Raw genomic sequence first — 19,556 nt, forward strand, 5'->3', positions numbered from 1 at the left:
CCGACGGGTCTTTATGTTCCTCGAATAAAGGATCCTCTGATGCCTTATCTCTGTTTTTCACTCAGGTTTTTACAGATGAACCTAATGATGCCGTTCCTCAAATAATGTGTCCACGTTTGCATGCAACTCTTAATGACATCTCTTTCACACCGGAGGTAATTAAACAACATTTACGGAAACTACGCAACAATTCATCGCCTGGTTTGGACGGACTAACCTCCTTTTTCCTAAAACAATGCGCAGATTCTGTAGCAATCCCTCTATCCCTTATGATGAATACTTCCTTTAATCAGGGTTATCTCCCTTCATCGTGGAAATTGGCTTCGGTTACTCCTATTTTTAAGAAAGGCAATAAACTTTATTGCAATAATTATCGCCCAATCAGCCTAGTACCTATTGTCAGCAAGATCATGGAAGCCATTATTTCTGAAGCTATGTCTGAGTTTCTCCTTCACGAAAATGTGATTCCTCACCAACAACATGGTTTTATTAAAGGTCGTTCAGCAATCACGAATTTACTCCATTGTGTTAACGATTGGTCGTCATCTTTAAACGATCGGCATCCTGTTGACATAGTCTACTTAGACTTCTCCAAAGCTTTCGACCGTGTTCCCAAGCGTCGACTACTAGCTAAATTGGATCACTTTGGTATCCGCGGAAAGTTAAACCTTTGGATTCAGAATTTCCTATCTGATAGGTATTTCCGAGTTCGTGTTGGGGAAGCATATTCATCAGATAAACCTGTCAAGAGCGGAGTTCCACAAGGATCGGTACTTGGACCACTTCTCTTCTGTGTCTATACAAGCGATCTTCCACTCATTACATCTAGTAAGGTTTCCATTTACGCTGATGATACCAAGTTGTACGTTAATCCTATTGTTAACCAACATGTTCTTCAACATGATCTCGATACAATATTGAAGTGGTCCTTGGAATGGTTACTTCCTCTAAACATTGAGAAATGCGTTGTACTACACATTGGCAAGAACAACCCGTCACTACCGTACTTTATAAATGGACATCCTTTAAGCTCGGTAACCTCCCACAACGACCTCGGAGTGATAATTAACAGTGACTTAAATTGGTCGGAGCATATTGTGTCGGTGTGTAAACGTGCAAACTCGAAACTATTTCTGATACGTAAGTGTTTTACACGTATTTCTTTAAATTCCATGTGCAGACTTTATTCAATATACGTCAGACCTACTCTTGAGTTTGCAGGACCGGTTTGGAATCCAGATCTCGCTCGTGACAAGGTATTAATCGAAAATGTGCAGCGTGAAGCTACAAGACTCGCATTCGGCCGCGTAAGACCTTGTTATGAAGATAGACTCACCATGGCTCATCTAACGACTTTCGAGCGTCGACGTCTTCGAGGTGATCTAATTTTGTGCTTCCGAATTCTGAAATACAACTTTGGAAACCTAAATACCATGTTTACCATAAACCGAGATGATAGATTAAGAGGCCACCAATACAAATTAAAGAAGGAGCAGGCAATAGCACGGTCCAGAGTAAACTTCTTGCCTAACAGGATATTTAATATTTGGAATAAGTTAGATCGAGACACCATATCAGCAACTACAGTGAATACGTTTAAAAACAGACTGGATACGACAATATTTCATACATAAAAAAATTGCACGATGTTAAATTTTCTATGGATATTTTACAAATATCTCTTATTTTATGTAACTGTCAGTAGTTATTTTACATTGTTATTTTTCTTTGTTTTTGGGCATAATAGGAGCTTGCTCCTCTGCCCTTACTTGTTATGTAATAATAATAATAATAATAACTATTCCCTACCTTCTGTGAAAATTTCAAGTAAATCCATGCTGGACGAAAAAATTGCGAGCCAAAATGCTTCATTTCTTCAATCGACTATTGGGGCCGACCGACCGGCTATGTCCCGTCCTACAGCTGACCGACTATAATAACTTTTATTTTTATTTAATTTAGAATGTGTGTACTGATTTTCAGCCTTAGTAAATGGAAATAATTACCTTCGTAGGAATGCAACTTTGATACCCTCTCAGTAGCCCCTGTTCTACGTTTCACTTGACCGACCGCAGTATTTTCTCTACACACTCACAGTAATCAACTGTGAAAAATCTAACTTTAGTAAATTGAAATAGATTTTTCAGCGCTGCCTCTCCGTCTATAATCGCGCGTTATCAAAACTCGCGTTAAGCGCCTGTCATGAAAACGGGGCCTTAGCTCATTCCCCATATCTTTGACGATTTTTGAAGAAACTCACACTCTTTTTTCATGTAAAATTTGAAGTTTTCACCATGAAATTGGAATTCGAAATTTGATAAAATTTCGGGAAACATTTTTAGAGAACTATTCGGCAACAAATATTTCTTGGAGATTTTTTGTCCGGGATTTTTTGTGGGGATATTTTGTCCAAAAAATTTTGTGGGGATTATTTGTCCGGGATTTTTTGTGGGGATTTTTGTCCGGGGAATATTTGTCCGGGGATTTTTTGTCCGGGGAATTTTTGTCCAGGGATAATTTGCGGGGATTTTTTGTCCGGGATTATTTGTCCGGGGATTATTTGTCCGGACCCCCGACAAAAATGCCATAACGTTAAAAAAAGGAAAATCTGTTTTTGGCCTAACACGTTCCTTTAGACGTTGCCTTCATTGTGGAATAATGTAATATAGTTTACTTATCTTAAAATCTGTATAGTGAGCCTGTGTCGTTATTACCATTTCCGCTTTTGGCTCTCTCAACATTAGCAAGAGCGCTACAAACAAGGCAGTTTGCGTTACGCTGTGATCGAGAGTGGGTGTGTGATAAGTACCGTTCATTTTTAAATATTACTCTAACATTTTGAAAATGCATCCATTAGCCAATAAAATTTACTCAAATAAAACTTTATCTATTAGTGTCATAATCTGTGATAAGGCAGGTGGAAACGCCCTAATCCTCGAATTTTGAATATGGGTGCCTTATCAATAGCGCCTTATCGTATTTCAAGGGTGAATTTGAGGGTAGAACAATGTCGTTCTGAAGCTATTTTCTTGTGGCATTTTTACAATTTTAACTATTTAGAATGGGAAATAAGCCACAATATTATTAAAAAATGATTTTTATTAACCTTTCGACGCCCAAATCGGGTGCCGTTGTCAAAATACAAAATACTATGATATATTGTTATTATTATGATATATTATTAAATACAAAATATATTGTCAAAATATAAAAATCATTTTTTAATAATATTGTGGCTTATTTCCCATTCTAAATAGTTAAAATAGAACAATGTCAATAAATAAAAATAAATAGTAGCATTAGATAGCTGTACACATAATCAACATCAGTGCAGAATTTGGTTAACTTAGGTAACGAAGTTGCAGAGAAAAAAATAAAGAGCTCACATAACATCTGGTTTTTGCTCTCCTGAAAAGTTTCCGATTTTAGGGTTATTGCACTAATGAAGTCGGGGTGCAATAGGTGTTGGACACTACGTCATCAATATTAGCGTAACGACGTAATCTACTATTTGTTTTTAATACAAACCGAGATAATGAGATTTCTAAGTTGAAAATCTCATAATCTCTTAATCGGCTTTGCAACGATGTATTACTGTATTATTTATTTCTACAGAGGTAACCAAAATAATGTATTTAGTTAAGTAAAATGGAGTTACAATAAATAGATACTCATCCACTAAACTATAATACCTACGTATTTGTTGGTATGTCAATTTAAGGTTGTCAATTTAAATATATCTTATAAAATCATTACTTATGTTAATTATTGCAATACTAAACCAACGGTTTTGGTTAACTTTGTATAAATAAATCCACGAGGAAAAATTTCCTGTAGTTGGCTGTATACCATTACAAAAACATAAAATCCTTTATAAAAGGTATATTTGTTAAAATCCCTATACAGGGCTACATCAAAGATATAACTAGTTTTCGATCGGTTGACCGATCATCATCAGTGTAATCTTAGAATCTACGTGCTAACCACCATACTTTTTTTACTTTTGTGGTTAGCATGTAGATTCTAAGATTACACTGATGATGATCGGTCAACCGATCGAAAACTAGTTATGTCTTTGATGTAGCCCTGTATAGGAATTTTAACAAATATACCTTTTATAAAGGATTTTATGTTTTTGTATAAATAAATATTCAAGTAATTGATATTTAAAGTCAGTAACTTTTTCAATGTCTTTTTGATCTGTCTGCAGGAAAGCATTGGCGTGAGCTTGGCGACTAAATATCATAATTTTTGTCCTAACCATTTATTTGTAGACCCTTCTCTCTTCCGGTCGTATGTACGCAATCTATTGCGTAATGTCTCAGCAACTCCCATGACTGCTGTCTGATTCTAATGCTCTTTTCTATGATAAGTGAGTCTCTGTCTCTACCACCAATGCCTTTGGTTCTAATATATTTAAATTGTTCCATGCTGTAACCTATCAAAAACCTTTTTTTAATCGATGAAAGCCACATAAATATATTTAAGTTAGTTGTACCATAATTTGAGAAGTACATGTAAGACAAAAAGTAACATCAAGGCATTCCTAAATCCAGAATGTGTTTCATCTAGACTAGACCTCTTTGGTAATGATCTCTTATTCTTCTACTAACAATGCAAAGAAACGTTTTCAATGTGTATTTCAAAAATCAACAAATCAACAACAAAGGCGTTCAAGACGTCATCGATAAATCATCACGGCGCTTAATAGTCCAGGGTAATAAGGTTTTTTCCATGACACTTAAACAGCCAGGGTACTGAAGCGTTTTTTCGACAGGTAATACCTATAAGAGCAAATTGTAACTATTTCCTGCGTAGGATCTGGCGGCCATTTTTATTTATAAACAATTAAGTGTCAAAAAATGGCATTTTTCATTTTTTCTAAAATCAATGGAAAACAGGGAAACTTATGTTTTTTTTAGTACAAATATCTTCGAGATTATAGAAAAAGCTTTAAAATGACGTATTACAAAGTTTGACTTACTCATTTATTGTTAATATAATTGCGAAAAAAGGTCGGAATTGCAAAAAAAATTATTTTAGCAATAACTGTTGTAAAAATTAGTGTACAGCTTTGAAATTTTTGTCAACTAAGGGTTCTTTGGTGCTTAATGTGTGATAAAAATTTCAAAACGATTCGTTCAATTGTTTAAATTTTATTCAAATTGTTTATCACAGAGAGCATTTTATTTGCAATAACATAAGTCAGAAGAAAACGGCGTTCGAACCATTCCACAGATATCAAATGAAAGAGCATGAGCTATATTTTCAACTTGGTTTAAGAAAACTGAATAAAAAAATGCATTTATTAGTAATAAATAATTATGCAAACGTATCGTAAACATTTCCTTATAAACTTTTTATTTTGTTATATAAGAAATTATACATATTTATTACAATTTTTATCAATTATGATATATATAATATTACTTGGTAGTTGTGCACTTAAAACAGGGTGAAAAAGTTCATTTTTTTGGAAAAAGTTATTCAAAAAGTTTATAAAGAAAAATTGACGATACTTTTGCATAATCATTTATTACTAATAAATGCATTTTTTATTCACTTTTTTAAACCACGTTGAAAATCTAGCTCATCCTCTTTCATTTGAAACCTGTGGAATGGTTCTAAGGTCATTTTTTTCTGACTTGTGTTATTGCAAAAAAATTGCTCTGAGAAAATATTTTTTTTTGCAATTCCGTCTTTTTTCGCAATTATATTTACAATAAATGAGTATATCAAACTTTGTAATACGTCATTTTCAAGTTTTTTCCATAATCTCGAAGGTATTTGTACTAAAAAATCATAAGTTTCACTGTTTTCCGTTGATTTGAAAAAAAGGGGAAAATGCCATTTTTTGACAGTTAATTGTTTATAAATAAAAATGGCCGCCAGATCCTACGCAGGAAATAGTTATAATTTGTTCCTATAGGTATTGCCTGTCGAAAAAACGCTTCAGTACCCTGGCTGCTGAAGTGTCACGAACAGGGTATATTTTTGTCTTATTACCCTGACCTATAGGGGGAACTCGGTTTAGCACTTATCTAAACCACAAGATCGACGGTGGACAAGGCTAATCATGGAATAGAGGCCCAGAATCTATAAAATAAGACGAGGACGATGACAGACTAAATGCGTAGACGACGTGAAAAGACTGCGGGAAACGGTTACGACTACGCTTAAACAAGCGGCCCAGTGTAGAAAACATCGGAAGAAATTGAGGAAAGCTACGGCCAGCAGTAAACCTGATTGGCTGAAGATGACGATAATCTCTAACTGAAAAAATTGAGTATCTTGTTCAATGGAATAACTAAGTTCATTAATTGTATGTAAAGAATTTTATGAACCAGTCAAAATACTCGTCACGACATTATTTAGGTTAGCTGTGGACAAAGTAAAAATCATGCGACTGATCGCCAATGTTCTGAGAGGACAAGGCACTTAAAGAAGAAGAAGAAAATACTGGTACATAGGTACTTTTAATTCTTTCTACAGAAATTCTTCTTTAAATATTTTCGACAGTCAGCATATAGACACTGAGTTCTTCCAAGAATCTCATTGGTCTTTTGATCAAAATCCACAAAGGTTTATACACCCTGGTATCTTTTGGTGGCTCAGCTTATGATCAACCAGTAAGTATGACCAACTTTGCTGTAACCTTGGTCAAAATTTTAAATATTAACTTTTGTATTTACTAAACAGTTATGCTAACTTTTAGATTCTAAACACTAATGATGATATATTAAATATCGTAAACTTTCTGTGATATAGCCCTTAAAAAAATTTAAAAAAATTTTTACCTTTTATAACGGATTTTTTGTTAAATTTTTTGCTCTTTTGTCCATTTTTATCCAAAAAAAGAATATAAGTTCAAACAATTTGCTGAGTAGTTCAATATTGGTACCTACATAAATAAAAGAACAAGTGTATTCAAAATTTAATTTGATCTAACCCCCTCTAGGGCCTACGTTTTGAACCAAGGGTTTGCCTGCGTAGGAATTTTTGCTTTATTAAAAATTTTCTTGTAGGATCCTTACTCACCTAAGGGGTCGTAGACGTACGGATACAGTATGCGTCTCATTGTGAAGACAATGAAGTCGACTGCGAAAAAGACAATTATTTCTCAACACACATACTACACATTATACGATAATCTGATTACGACTGACTGAATGTTTAATATCTATACCATTAAGAAAATTGATCTAAAGATTGTAGAAAAATAAAAAAAACTGACCTTATAATCATTTCAATAATAGTAATATTATTACAATGTTAATGCACGGTTTATTATGATAACAGATGGCGAGTTTGATTAAAGCAGATGTTTAAACTTATTTAATAATATAAACAGGATACTTGATTGAATATATTATTTAAAGACATAATATGTTTAAGATATTATCTTTAGACTTTTAGACTTTAAACTTTTAGTAATAAAAATCAAAAAAATTAATAAACAAATTATATGCCTTAAAAAATGTTTATAACTATTATAACTTTTTTATAAATAATATTTAGATTTAAATAATATTTAGGATTTAATTTTATAGCTGGGATTTCCTTTAATCTGAGCTGTTACAAAGTTATTTTGCTTAAAATACAGAATACAGCCGATATACAGATGAAAAATCGCGTAAATGTCGTAATTTTGCAATGACTTTGCACTACCTTTGCAATATCTCCGCATCTAATTATTGGATCAAGGTTTCTCATACTTACATCTGTGACGATAATATAATTTTATCGTCTAGACTTTAGTACGCCAATGAATTCAGCAAAACGTGTTTTTTTACCGTCTCTAACTGTATAAAAGACGGAGCGAAAGTCCTAGTTCGATTATTATTCTCGGAGCGCTGATCGGCGAATAATAAACAACAACAAGGCATAAGAGGTGAGTTAAGTATAATATAATTTTATCGTCTAGACTTTAGTACGCCAATGAATTCAGCAAAACGTGTTTTTGTACCGTCTCTAACTGTATAAAAGACGGAGCGAAAGTCCTAGTTCGATTATTATTCTCGGAGCGCTGATCGGCGAATAATAAACAACAACAAGGCATAAGAGGTGAGTTAAGTATATCCCGACCATTTTCCGAAACCCTACAACCCCCGTCGTCTTGGTGCGTTGAACGTTTTCGACGGTTTCATTTTACCCATCCTATACGAGTGGTGACCGTAATTCCTTACGTGTCTTTCCCCCTGGCGAGTTCAGCGAAATGTTCTATCCTTATTTGTCCATTTCATAGTAATAAATAAATGTAATTCCTAATCCGCACGATGGTCGGTATTATTCATTCATGTAGCAATATCGTCCCATTGACCCGAACCGAACTTCCAATACGTAGATTATAAATAAATTTTATTAACGAAATTAACGAGTAATTAAGGCTAATTATCTTTTCTTTTTTATTTTTTGATTCTAAATAAAATTGTTTAAAAAATGAACCTTGTCTTCGACTTTATTTTGTTATAGTTGTTCCATTTTATCTTTGCCCATGCGTTATGATTCATTTGCAAACAAATAAATCAAAACATAAAGTGAAACATACGGTTAGTATGTAGTATACAGTAAACACAATGTATATACACATCGACGTACGTTTCACTTTATGTTTTGACTTAGTTTGTTTTAAAATGAATCATGGCGCATGGACAAGGAAAAAATGGAACAACTATACCCGATAGCATCACATTGAACGAGAGCATTACATTGGCACCCGAGCAATTATTTTAAAAGGATTTAAGAAATTTAAACGGGTTGAACAAATACATTATAAACATGGCGGAAGCATAAGGTGTAATAGGCTTAGAAATAGCGGATGAGACTTCGGCTCGGTATATAAATTAAAGAAAGAGGAATTAAGTAACGTTATTGCAGAATTTAACGATACACAATTGGAAAACGAACATAGTACATGATTCCATTCACTCCCTTAAGCTAACCCGGACCCCACACTCACACTCATCACACAAGTTTTAAAACGACACGTCTGTATTACAGACATATCAAAGTGGAAGTCATTATAGAGGTCTCAGCAGTGTTGAGCCCGCCACCGGACAGCGCTGTAAGAACGCCGCCGCCCACCCGAGAACGGAACACCAGGAAAATATGGGAACAATACAAACGTTAGTGCTAGTGCTAGTGCATTAAAGAATAATCGTGAGTTTAATTTTCAGAAAGACGTTTTTTTTTTCTCTTTTGTCATATTTATAAGTTGTAGTTAGGTATAATTATAGTTAAAGTTTTGTTCCAAATTTTTTTTAAGAGAGGGGTGTGACGATAATATAATTTTATCCTCTAGAGTACGCCAATGAATTAAGCAAAGTGTGTTTTTCTACCGTCTCTAACAGTATAAAAGACGGAACAATAGGCCTAGTTGGATCATTATTCTCGGAGCGTTGATCGTGGAATAATAAACAACAACAAGGCATAAGAGGTGAGTTAAGTATATCCCGACCATTTTCCAAGACCCTACAACCCCCGTCGTCTTGGTGCGTTGAACGATTTCGACGGTTTCATTTTACCCATTCTATACCAGAGGTGATCGTAATTCCTTACATGTCTTTCCCCTTGGCGAGTTGAGCGAGATGTCCTCTCCTTATTTGTCCATTTCATAGTAATAAATAAATGTAATTCCTAATCCTTGCGATCGTCGGTATTATTCACTCATGTACCAAATATCGTCACACCGATCCGAACCGAACGTCCGATAGTTGGATTATAAATTTATTTTATTAACAAAATTAACGAGTAATTAAGGCTAATTATCTTATCTTTTGTATGTTCTGATTCTAAATAAAAACGTCTTAAATAATTAACCTTGTTTCGACTGTATTTTGTTACCCGATAGCATCACATTGAACGAGAACATTACACATAATTTATTAGGGTTTCTTAGATTATAACCATTTAAAGAATTAAATTGTTTATTAAAAAAATTCTCTGAAATTACACTCTGAAAAAATTTTTACAAAGGTTGTTTACAAATATTCAACTATAGAGTAAAAAATTCCATTTTAAAATTGGCTGCCTGGTTCCACTAAATTAATCGCATACCACGTAGCTCATAAAATTTGCAAAATTGAAAAATTAAATTCACTATTCTGGTAAAAATAACATTTTATTGATTTGAATAGGTTTTCATCGGTTTTAAGAAACAGTGAATCAATACAGCTGCAAAATGGATTGTTTTGATTTTGTTGTTTATTTTTAGTACTATTTTATTGATATCCCATACAGATTTTAAAACCCAAAAAAGTTAATATTTACAATTACAGATTTTCATTAGATTTTTTAAATATGTACCAATATTTACATCAATTTAGTGTCGGAAAGCCCCGAAATTCCAGAAGATGACGTGCATATCATCAATACCGGGTGTCCACTTATATTTTCCCCCATTTTAACTGCCTATAACTTCTAAACGGCTCAAGATGGAAGTATTCGGTTTTCGCTGAAATGTTTTACATTAGTAAAAGTTTTGTCTGAATGGATTGAGTTTTTTATATCGCTTTCAAATACCAGAAGAAAAATGGCGGATTTTAGACAAAAACGTTGTTGACTTTTTTTTAATGGAACACCCAGCATATTTTGTTGTAAATTGAAAGAAAGGTCAATCACCCATCCAGCGATATAAAGTTTTTCAAAATCGGTTGACAAATCACTGAGTAATTAATTTTTAAAATGAGAGGTGCAACGTGGATATCACTTACATAAATAACATAACTAAGCGAATTGATGTGATTTCCACATTGCATCTCTTATTTTAAAAATTAATTGCGCAGTTATTTGACAACCGATTTTAAAAAAATTATATGGTTGGATAGGTAAATGACCGTTTTTTCAAGTTTTTAGGTAAATGACCATTTTTTATATCGCTTTTAAATAAAAAATGGCGGATTTCTGAAAAAAAAAACGTTGTTGACTTTTTTTATTGAAACACCCAGTATATTTTTTTGTAGCTTGAAAAAACGGTCATTTACCTATCCAGCGATATAATTTTTTTTAAAATCGGTTGTCAAATGACTGAGCAAATAATTTTTAAAATGAGAAATACAATGTGGAAATCACATAACATAATAGCATTTTGCTGAGTTATGTTATTTAGGTATGTGATATGTGATATCCACGTTGCACCGCTCATTTTAAAAATTAATTACTCAGTGATTTGACAACCAATCTTGAAAAACTTTATATCGATGGAAAGGTGAATGACTTTTCTTTCAATTTACAAGAAAATATACAGGGTGTTCCATTAAAAAAAGTCAACAACGTTTTTTTCCAAAAATCCGCCATTTTTTCGTATTTAAAAGTGATAAAAAAAATTTAATACATTCAGACAAAACTTTTACTAAAATAAAACATTTCACCGAAAACCACATTTTTCTATCTTTAGCCGTTCAGAAGTTATAGGCAGTTAAATTGGGGGAAAATATAAGTGGACACCCGGTATAATGTAATTTAAATTGTATGTAGGTATATCTTGCAGGAAAACCACATTCCCGGACTCTGTATTGCCGTGATGTCTCGGCTTGCGCCTCGGCGGCAATCTTTACATTTTCCGGGAATGTTAAGCTTTTCCTAATATTATTACTTAAGATTAAGTAGTACAAAAGCTGTAACTTCGATTTTTATCGAAAATACTATTTTTAAAAACATAATAACCCAAAGACAACTTGAAAACATCATCTCACCACTAACATCCTCATTGAGGAATCCCTCTCAGTGGATAATATGAGATAGAAAAGACCGAAAAATATTATGAGAATTAGGGATTGCAAGTCAGCAGCATTTTCAGTTCAGCTGTATTTTTACAACCTTGGCCTCAATCCAGCTGGATCCAGCAATATGTGGAATCTAAATAAATACACAATTTTAAGGTCTTTGTAGTCATGGAAGCGAAACTTTGCTTGTGTCGGTTGAAAATTGTCGCGAATAAAATTTAATCCAAATGAACTTATTCGTTGTAAGAGTAGTTACTACTACCATCATGTCCACTTGCATTGGTTCCATAATCACATGTTTATTTATACGTTTCAACAAGTTTTTCATCTCTTGTCGCATTGCATCCTTTTTCGGTATGGTGAAATAACCAGGACTATTTAGTCCTTCGTCATTCAATTTTCTTGCACCGCATTTACGAACGTCTGTCGCATTTTCTCTTGGCGGTTGCAGATACATAAATCGGTTTTAAGTACACTTACTAATGTAGCTTTAATTTCAGAGAGGCACCGTTACACGATTCTGTTGCGTAGTTCTTTCAATAGCTCGACACTAAGGCTAGAGTCCTGGCTATTTAGTTTGTCTATGACAAATTTCTTGAAATATTGAATGGGTTGCATATATAAGTCCATATTAAATGTAGTAATGAAACACAGACTTACTCACAATCATTTAATAATACTTTGACGAACGGTTTCGATCTCTCCGCTATTCAGATCATCTTCAGATCGGCGTTACAAGTAGTTAAATGCTACAATTAAAGAAAACCAAATTAGAACATTGTCTGGTTGTACAAATGCTAATAGAAAACCAAAATTTGAAAAAATTTTTAAAAAAGTTTTGAAAAGGGGGTATGCAACTGTTGACATTTCAGAACAACAAACCGATACATACAAATGCACACCTATGAGAAACAGATACTTATAAGCATGTATAATCACATGGATGCATGCAGTTTATGACATTTGTTGAAAAAGGTAAAAACTTTCAAAATTTAAAAAAACTTATTAAAAATATTAATCAAAAATTAAAAATTAAAAATTCTTCAAAACTCAAAATTAATAAATAATAATATTGTTTTGATCCACTTACATGCCGTTACAAGGGATGCGTTGCCAGTTCGTTAATAACATGTTTATACGTCCAACTTATGCTTAAGCGATTTAGAACTTGGCTACATTTAAAACACACCCACTCGAACGTTGTCTTTCTCACTTCTAATACAACATCCTCTGTTTCTCAGAACACATCTTCCTTCAGGATCCATTCAAATTTCAAATATTTACTGTGTTTTGACCTACGAAACATGTCTGCTTGCCCTGTACCTCACCTAGCTATCCTGTTAGCATAAGTTGGACGTATAAACATGTTATCAACGAACTGGCAACGCATCCCTTGTAACGGATTGTAAGTGGATCAAAACAATATTACTATTTATTAATTTTGAGTTTTGAAGCATTTTTAATTTTTAATTTTTGATTAATATTTTTAATAAGTTTTTTTATATTTTAAAAGTTTTTACCTTTTTCAACAAATAGTCATAAACTGTATGCATCCATGTGATTATACATGCTTATGAGTATCTGTTTCTCATAGGTGTGCATTTGTATGTATTGGTTTGTTGTTCTGAAATGTCAACAGTTACATACCCCCTTTTCAAAACTTTTTTCAAAATTTTTTCAAATTTTGGCTTTCTATTAGCATTTGTACAACCAGACAATGCTCTAACTCTGGTTTTCTTTAATTGTAGCATTTAACTACTTGTAACGCCGACCTGAAGATGATCTGAATAGTGTAGAGATCGAAACCGTTCGTCAAAGTATTACTAAATGATTGTGAGTAAGTCTGTGTTTCATTACTTCATCATCATCATCCTGGTGCTACAGCCCTTAGAGGGCCTCGACCTTCTCAAGCGTTCTACGCCATTCTGTTCTGTCCCTTGCCTGCACTTTCCAGTTGCCGACTGGTGTTTCATTACTACATTTTACAAATTTCTTGGTTTTGTCGGCCGTTATCAAAATGCTTCTGCAAAGAGCTTCTACAGCCAGTTTCACCCCTTGAAAAGTAGCGATCAGGTCATTGATTATTCACCACTTGCCATCAGGGAACTTTACCGCAGAATTAACGATTACCAACGCTTTATCGACGCAAAATTTTAGGCTGTAGAAACGTTCAAGCATACTAATCAAACTGTTGTCGACACACGGCTTTGAATAAAGAGGCTAATGAAGATATGAGTAACATATTTCGAATTTGAAACATTTGCTGATCCGCTCTGCTGGATCCAGCATGGTTTGCTGGATCCAGCATGTCAAAAAAAGACGTTGGATCCAGCTGGATTGCTGGATGTTGAATCCAGCAATTGCAATCTCTAATGAGCATCTAGTAGGCTATTGATTATATTCAAAATAAGATAGCTAAAAGGAACTACAACGTTAACGGGGTTTTATTATTTCATATGATCAATGGACATCTATATATGAAAAAACCGCGGAGTGCTACCATTTAAAGGGGTGCGTTTTTGAGAAATGGGTGAATTAGTCCCTGGGCACAGGTTACATTAGGGTGAGTTCTATGCACTTTTGGTATAAACATACCTACATAAAAATTGTTCCTGGTTAAATTTCCTCTCTAAATATCGCTTTTTAAAGTCAATGATACTTTTTTTTACAAAAATATATTCAAAAGAAAAAGCACAAAGAAACCCAAAAGAAAGAAATTTTGTTTTTTGTCCCATAACTTTTGTCCACGAGGATATAGGTATAGACATTTCTTTACAGAAAAAAAATCTACATATTTCTTCTTTAAAATGTTGTGTAGTAGAAGTAATTAGGATTTATAGTTTTCGAAATATGATTTTTCAAAGTTCGCCACTCACAGCAATTTTGGGCAATTTTCCTTGTAATTTCGCAAATATTGTTCTGTAACTTTTTTCCACGTAACTTTAGGTATATGAAATGGTACACGTAATAGAAATAGAAATCAATTAGCTTTAAAATGGTCTACTGTCTAACGTTGTATGACTTTTTTTTTAAAGAGATTATGGTTTTTCAAAATTTTATACTTTTAACGATTTTTTATAATATAATATAAAAAATAAAATTATATTATTTTATGATATATTGTATATTATATAATATTATATTATATATAGTATATATAATACAATATTATATTATATAATATACAGGGTGTCCCGAAAAGATTGGTCATAAATTATACCACAGATTCTGGGGTCAAAAATAGGTTGATTGACCCTCACTTACCTATACACAATAGTGCACACAAAAAAAGTTACAGCCCTTTGAAGTTACAAAATGAAAATCGATTTTTTTTCATATATCGAAAACTCCTAGGTTTTTTATTGAAAATGAACAAGAGGAATTTTTATCGCGGCAACATTTTAAAAAAAAATTATAGTGAAATTTGTGCACCCCATAAAAATTTTATGGGGGTCTTGTTCACTTAAACCCCCCCAAACTTTTATGTACGTTCCAGTTAAATTATTATTGTGGCACCATTAATTAAACACAATATTTTTAAAACTTTCTTGCCTCTTAGTACTTTATTGATAAGCCAGTGTTTATCGAGATATTTTGAATATTTGTCGTATCCACCACATATTTTTGTATATGGTTAAGTATGATTATAGACACCTGTTAATAATTTGAAAATTTATTTATAACTTAAATTTTTTGGTATATTTTGAAAAAGAAGCCATATCTCGATAAAAGTTGACTTATCAAAAAAAGACTAAGAGGCAAAAAAGTTTTAAAAACACTATGTTTAACTAATGGTACCACAATAATAGCTTAATTGGAACGTATACAAACATTTGGGGGGTTTAAAGGAACAAAACCCCCATAAATTTTTTATGTATATATATATATATATATATATATATATATATATATATATATATATAATCGGTTCATAACGTTCTACGACGTCTTCCGATTCCCAATCGCCATTGCTCTCGATCGTAGCACATGTCTTCGTTCAAGCCTCTTTCTCCGATTTCCCTATGGATTCCTTCTATCCAGCTTTTCCTAGGTCTTCCTCTCTTCCGCCGTCCTTTTGGTGCCCATCGTAGCACTTGCTTGGGTAATCTGTCTTCTTCCATACGTTGTACGTGGCCAAACCATCTTAGTTGCTTTGTTTTTATATCGTCCATTATTGTATGCTTTACATCCATTATCTCGAATATTCTTGTATTTCTGATTTTTTGTATTCTTGATATACCAGCAGATCTTCTCCAGAAGTCCATTTCAGTTGTTCTGAGCATATTTTCGGATTTTTCTTTAAGTGGCCAAACTTCGCTGCTGTATGTTTTTTTATTTTTTTATGTAAATATAGTAAAAAAGAAGCCGCATCTCGATAAAAACTGGCTTATTGAAAAAATACTAAGAGGCAAAAAAGTTTTAAAAACGTTGTGTTCAACTAATGGTACCACAAAAATGAATTAATTGGAACGTACACAAAAGTTTAGGGGGGTTTAAGGGAACAAAAACCCATAAATTTTTTATGGGGTGGACAAATTTCACTATAATTTTGTTTTAAGGTGGTCCTGCCATAAGAATGATACATGCCTGTTTTCAATAAAAAATCTCTGAGAGTTTTCGATATATTGAAAAAAATCGATTTTCATGTTGTAAATTCGGAGGGCTGTAACTTTTTTTATGAGCACATTTGTACTAAGGTAAGTTAGGTTCAACCGAACTATTTTTGACTTCAGAATGTGTGGTATAATTTATGACCATTCTTTTCGGGACACCCTGTATAATACCTAATATAAAAAAAATATTATTTTTTACATTTTTTACGATTATTTTTGAAATTTCTCATTATAACTTTTTTTCTTCTACATTTAGGTATATATTATATTATATAATAAAAAAAGCTTATTTTGTTTACTTGAAAATTTTGTATTACAAAAAATTCGAAGATTATTTTTGAATAAGATATTATTTTTCAAAATGTAATAAGTACTTGCAACGATTTTTGATTTTAGGATTATTTTTTAAATTTCTCATTATAACTTTTTTTTTCTTGTACATGAATATACTATATATTGCTGAATAAAGAGGACTTACTTTCTGTTCTTTAAAATGGTGTATCATCTATATTTAAATAATGGAAACCGAGTGATTCTTTGATATTTTTTTACCTGTATTATTTAAAATTATTTCTTTTACAAAAATTACATAAACATTAGTCTTAGAAAACATCACTTTAGTTAAAATTATTTAAACGTTGACATTTAAAAAATTTCAAAATCAAAGTCCATCTCTTCGTTAGGATTAGCTTCAATATCTTCCTCTGACACCTCAGTTATCTTAGAGTCCCACAATTAGTACCCATGCACATGCACATGCACCCTTTGCAGAATATTGAAAAACTAATTCCTATCTTCCTACAACCGCAGTTTTTTGTAAATCCTTTGGTACATTTACATGCTATTTTTTCAAGCAAAGCTTGTGGTGCAGGAGCTTTGACAGTAAATATTGGAATTAATCCATATTTTGAAGTTTGCCCGGCCGAGTCAAGTGGATCCAAAGTATTACCTATAAAAAATAAGATTCAATCATAACACACAATCACATATAAAAGTTATAAGGAGAAATTTAAAAAATAATCCTAAAATCAAAAATCGTTGCAAGTACTTATTACATTTTGAAAAAGCATATCTTATTCAAAAATAATCCTAGAATTTTTTATAATACACCATTTTAAAGTAAACAGAATAAGCTTTCTTTTTTATTATATAATATATACCTAAATGTAGAAAAAATAAGTTCTAATGGGAAATTTAAAAAATAATCGTAAAAAATATAAAAACTTGTTAAAAGTATAAAATCTTGAAAAAGATAACCTCTTTAAAAGAAGTCGTACAACATTATATAGTAGAACATTTTAAAGGTAATTGATTTCTATTCCTCTTACATGTACCATTGCATATGCCTAAAGTTGCGTAGAAAAAGTTACAGAAAAATATTTGCGAAATAACAAGGAAAATTGCCCAAAATTGCTGTGAGCGGCGAACTTTGAAAAATCATATTGCGAAAACTGTAAATCCTAACGACCTCTACTAAGCATCGTTTTAAAGAGAAAATATGTATGTTTTTTTTTCTGTGAAGCAATGTCTATACCTATATACCCGTGGACAAAAGTTATGGGACAAAAAACAAAATTTATTTCTTTTGGGTTTCTTTGGGCTTTTTCTTTTGAATATATTTTTGTAAAAAAAAGTATCTTTGACTTTAAAAAGTTATATTTAGATAGGAAATTTAACCAGGTACAATTTTTATGTAGACGTGTTTGTGCCAAAAGTATATAGAACTCACCCTAATGTAACCTGTGCTCAGGGACTAATTCACCCATTTCTCAAAAACGCACCCTTTAAATGGTAGCACTCCGCGGTTTTTTCATATATAGAGGTTCATTGACCATATGAAGTAATAAAACCCCGTTAACGTTGTAGTTCCTTTCTATAGTACATAATCAATAGCCTATAGGTTATCCTGTATCAGTCACGTCGAACCTTTTGAGCTCAGTGTCTTAAAATTTGAAAAATCGAAATATAATTTTCGTGGCATGCCACACATCAAAGTAAAGACTAAAATAATACTGTGAAATCAATAACTTACATTTAAGAGACTTATTTTACATATTTCATTGACCCTTAAAATAGAAAAGTTTAATATAGGTAATTATGTAAAAATAACTTTCGTTTTGTTATGACCAAGTAATTCTGGCCAACGATGAACATGATATGGATTATATGCTAAGAAAGTTACAGATCAGATATGAAAAATGGGGACCATGTATGAACATGGAGAAAACGGAATATTTGAGAAGAGGAGAGGAAACCGAAAATCCGGAACTAGAGTTAAGAAGTATGAGCAAATGTAAGGAATAGAGATATTTAGGAATCATAATATCAGAAGAAGGAACTACAAAGAGAGACATACAGCATAGGATACAGCAAGGAAGGAAAGCAACTCGTATTTTAAATGGTCTACTATGGTCTAACAAGGTGAATCTGGACACAAAATTAACAATCTACAGAACAATTGTGGAACCTATTATAACTTATGGAGCAGAATGTTGGCAACTCAGAGGAAATTAAAGAAAAATATAGAAGTAGCGGAGATGGAGTACTTACGTAGAGCATGCAGGGTATCTAGATTAGAACACGTACCAAATAAGGAAATAAGACAACGGACCAAGAGTGTATATTCCACGGTTGACTATATTATTATAGAAACAAAGGAATTGCTATGGTATGGTCATGTTATGAGGATGTCAAAGGAAAGATGGCCAAAAAGAGCATTAAATTACATACCCATAAATAGAAGAAGAAGAAGAAGGCCTACAGAAACATGGCAGAAACGCATAGAACAGTCTATGGCAGACAGAGCTATTGAAGAAAACGAATGGGTGGAAATTAAAACGATGCGAGCGAAATGTGGGATGCGGAGGAGACCGTAGGAACCCCACTGCTTATATGTATAGTACACAGGGTGTTTCATTGGGAAACGGAAATACTTTAATGGCGAATAGAGGTCAGCAAGGCGGTTCTAGGTATACTAAATTTTTTGCCCTACCGACTTTTATATCCGAGTTACAGGGTGTTTATCGATTTTGCTCATTTTTTCCTAAGCCATAACTTTAGAACCACCCTGTATATTTTTTTAATATTTGGTACACATATCTCTCACTCAAAACCCAAACGACTGACATACTAATCACAAGAAAAATCCAGGTCTGTATTAACAAAAAATTATAAAATAATTGTGACATTAAATCAACACCCTGTATATTGAAATTTTGAA

At 32.7% G+C, this 19,556-nt stretch overlaps 2 protein-coding genes across 4 annotated transcripts in view; one reads left to right on the forward strand and one right to left on the reverse strand.

Annotated features, from left to right (window-relative positions):
- The window catches only part of LOC114328486 (facilitated trehalose transporter Tret1-like), a 100,329-nt gene extending 93,155 nt beyond the window's left edge, over positions 1–7,174 (reverse strand). The window contains exon 1 of the mRNA XM_028277343.2: positions 7,039–7,174. Within this exon, the coding sequence (XP_028133144.1) occupies positions 7,039–7,078 (40 nt within the window). The 5' untranslated portion in view covers positions 7,079–7,174. The remainder of the gene's footprint in view (positions 1–7,038) is intronic.
- LOC114328485 (facilitated trehalose transporter Tret1-like) overlaps positions 1–19,556 on the forward strand; it is a 93,740-nt gene that overhangs the window by 18,133 nt on the left and 56,051 nt on the right. Inside the window, exon 1 of one of the 3 annotated variants that reach the window (XM_050643623.1) lies at positions 7,775–7,891. The exons of 1 other annotated variant lie outside the window; for it this stretch is intronic. The gene's annotated coding sequence lies outside the window, so the exon portion shown is untranslated. Of the gene's footprint in view, positions 1–7,774; positions 7,892–7,976; positions 8,065–19,556 lie in introns of those variants that run through there. One more of the 3 variants, XM_050643622.1, reaches the window with a different exon arrangement.

Source organism: Diabrotica virgifera, chromosome 2 (assembly GCF_917563875.1).
Source record: "Diabrotica virgifera virgifera chromosome 2, PGI_DIABVI_V3a".
Classification (NCBI taxonomy): domain Eukaryota; kingdom Metazoa; phylum Arthropoda; class Insecta; order Coleoptera; family Chrysomelidae; genus Diabrotica; species Diabrotica virgifera.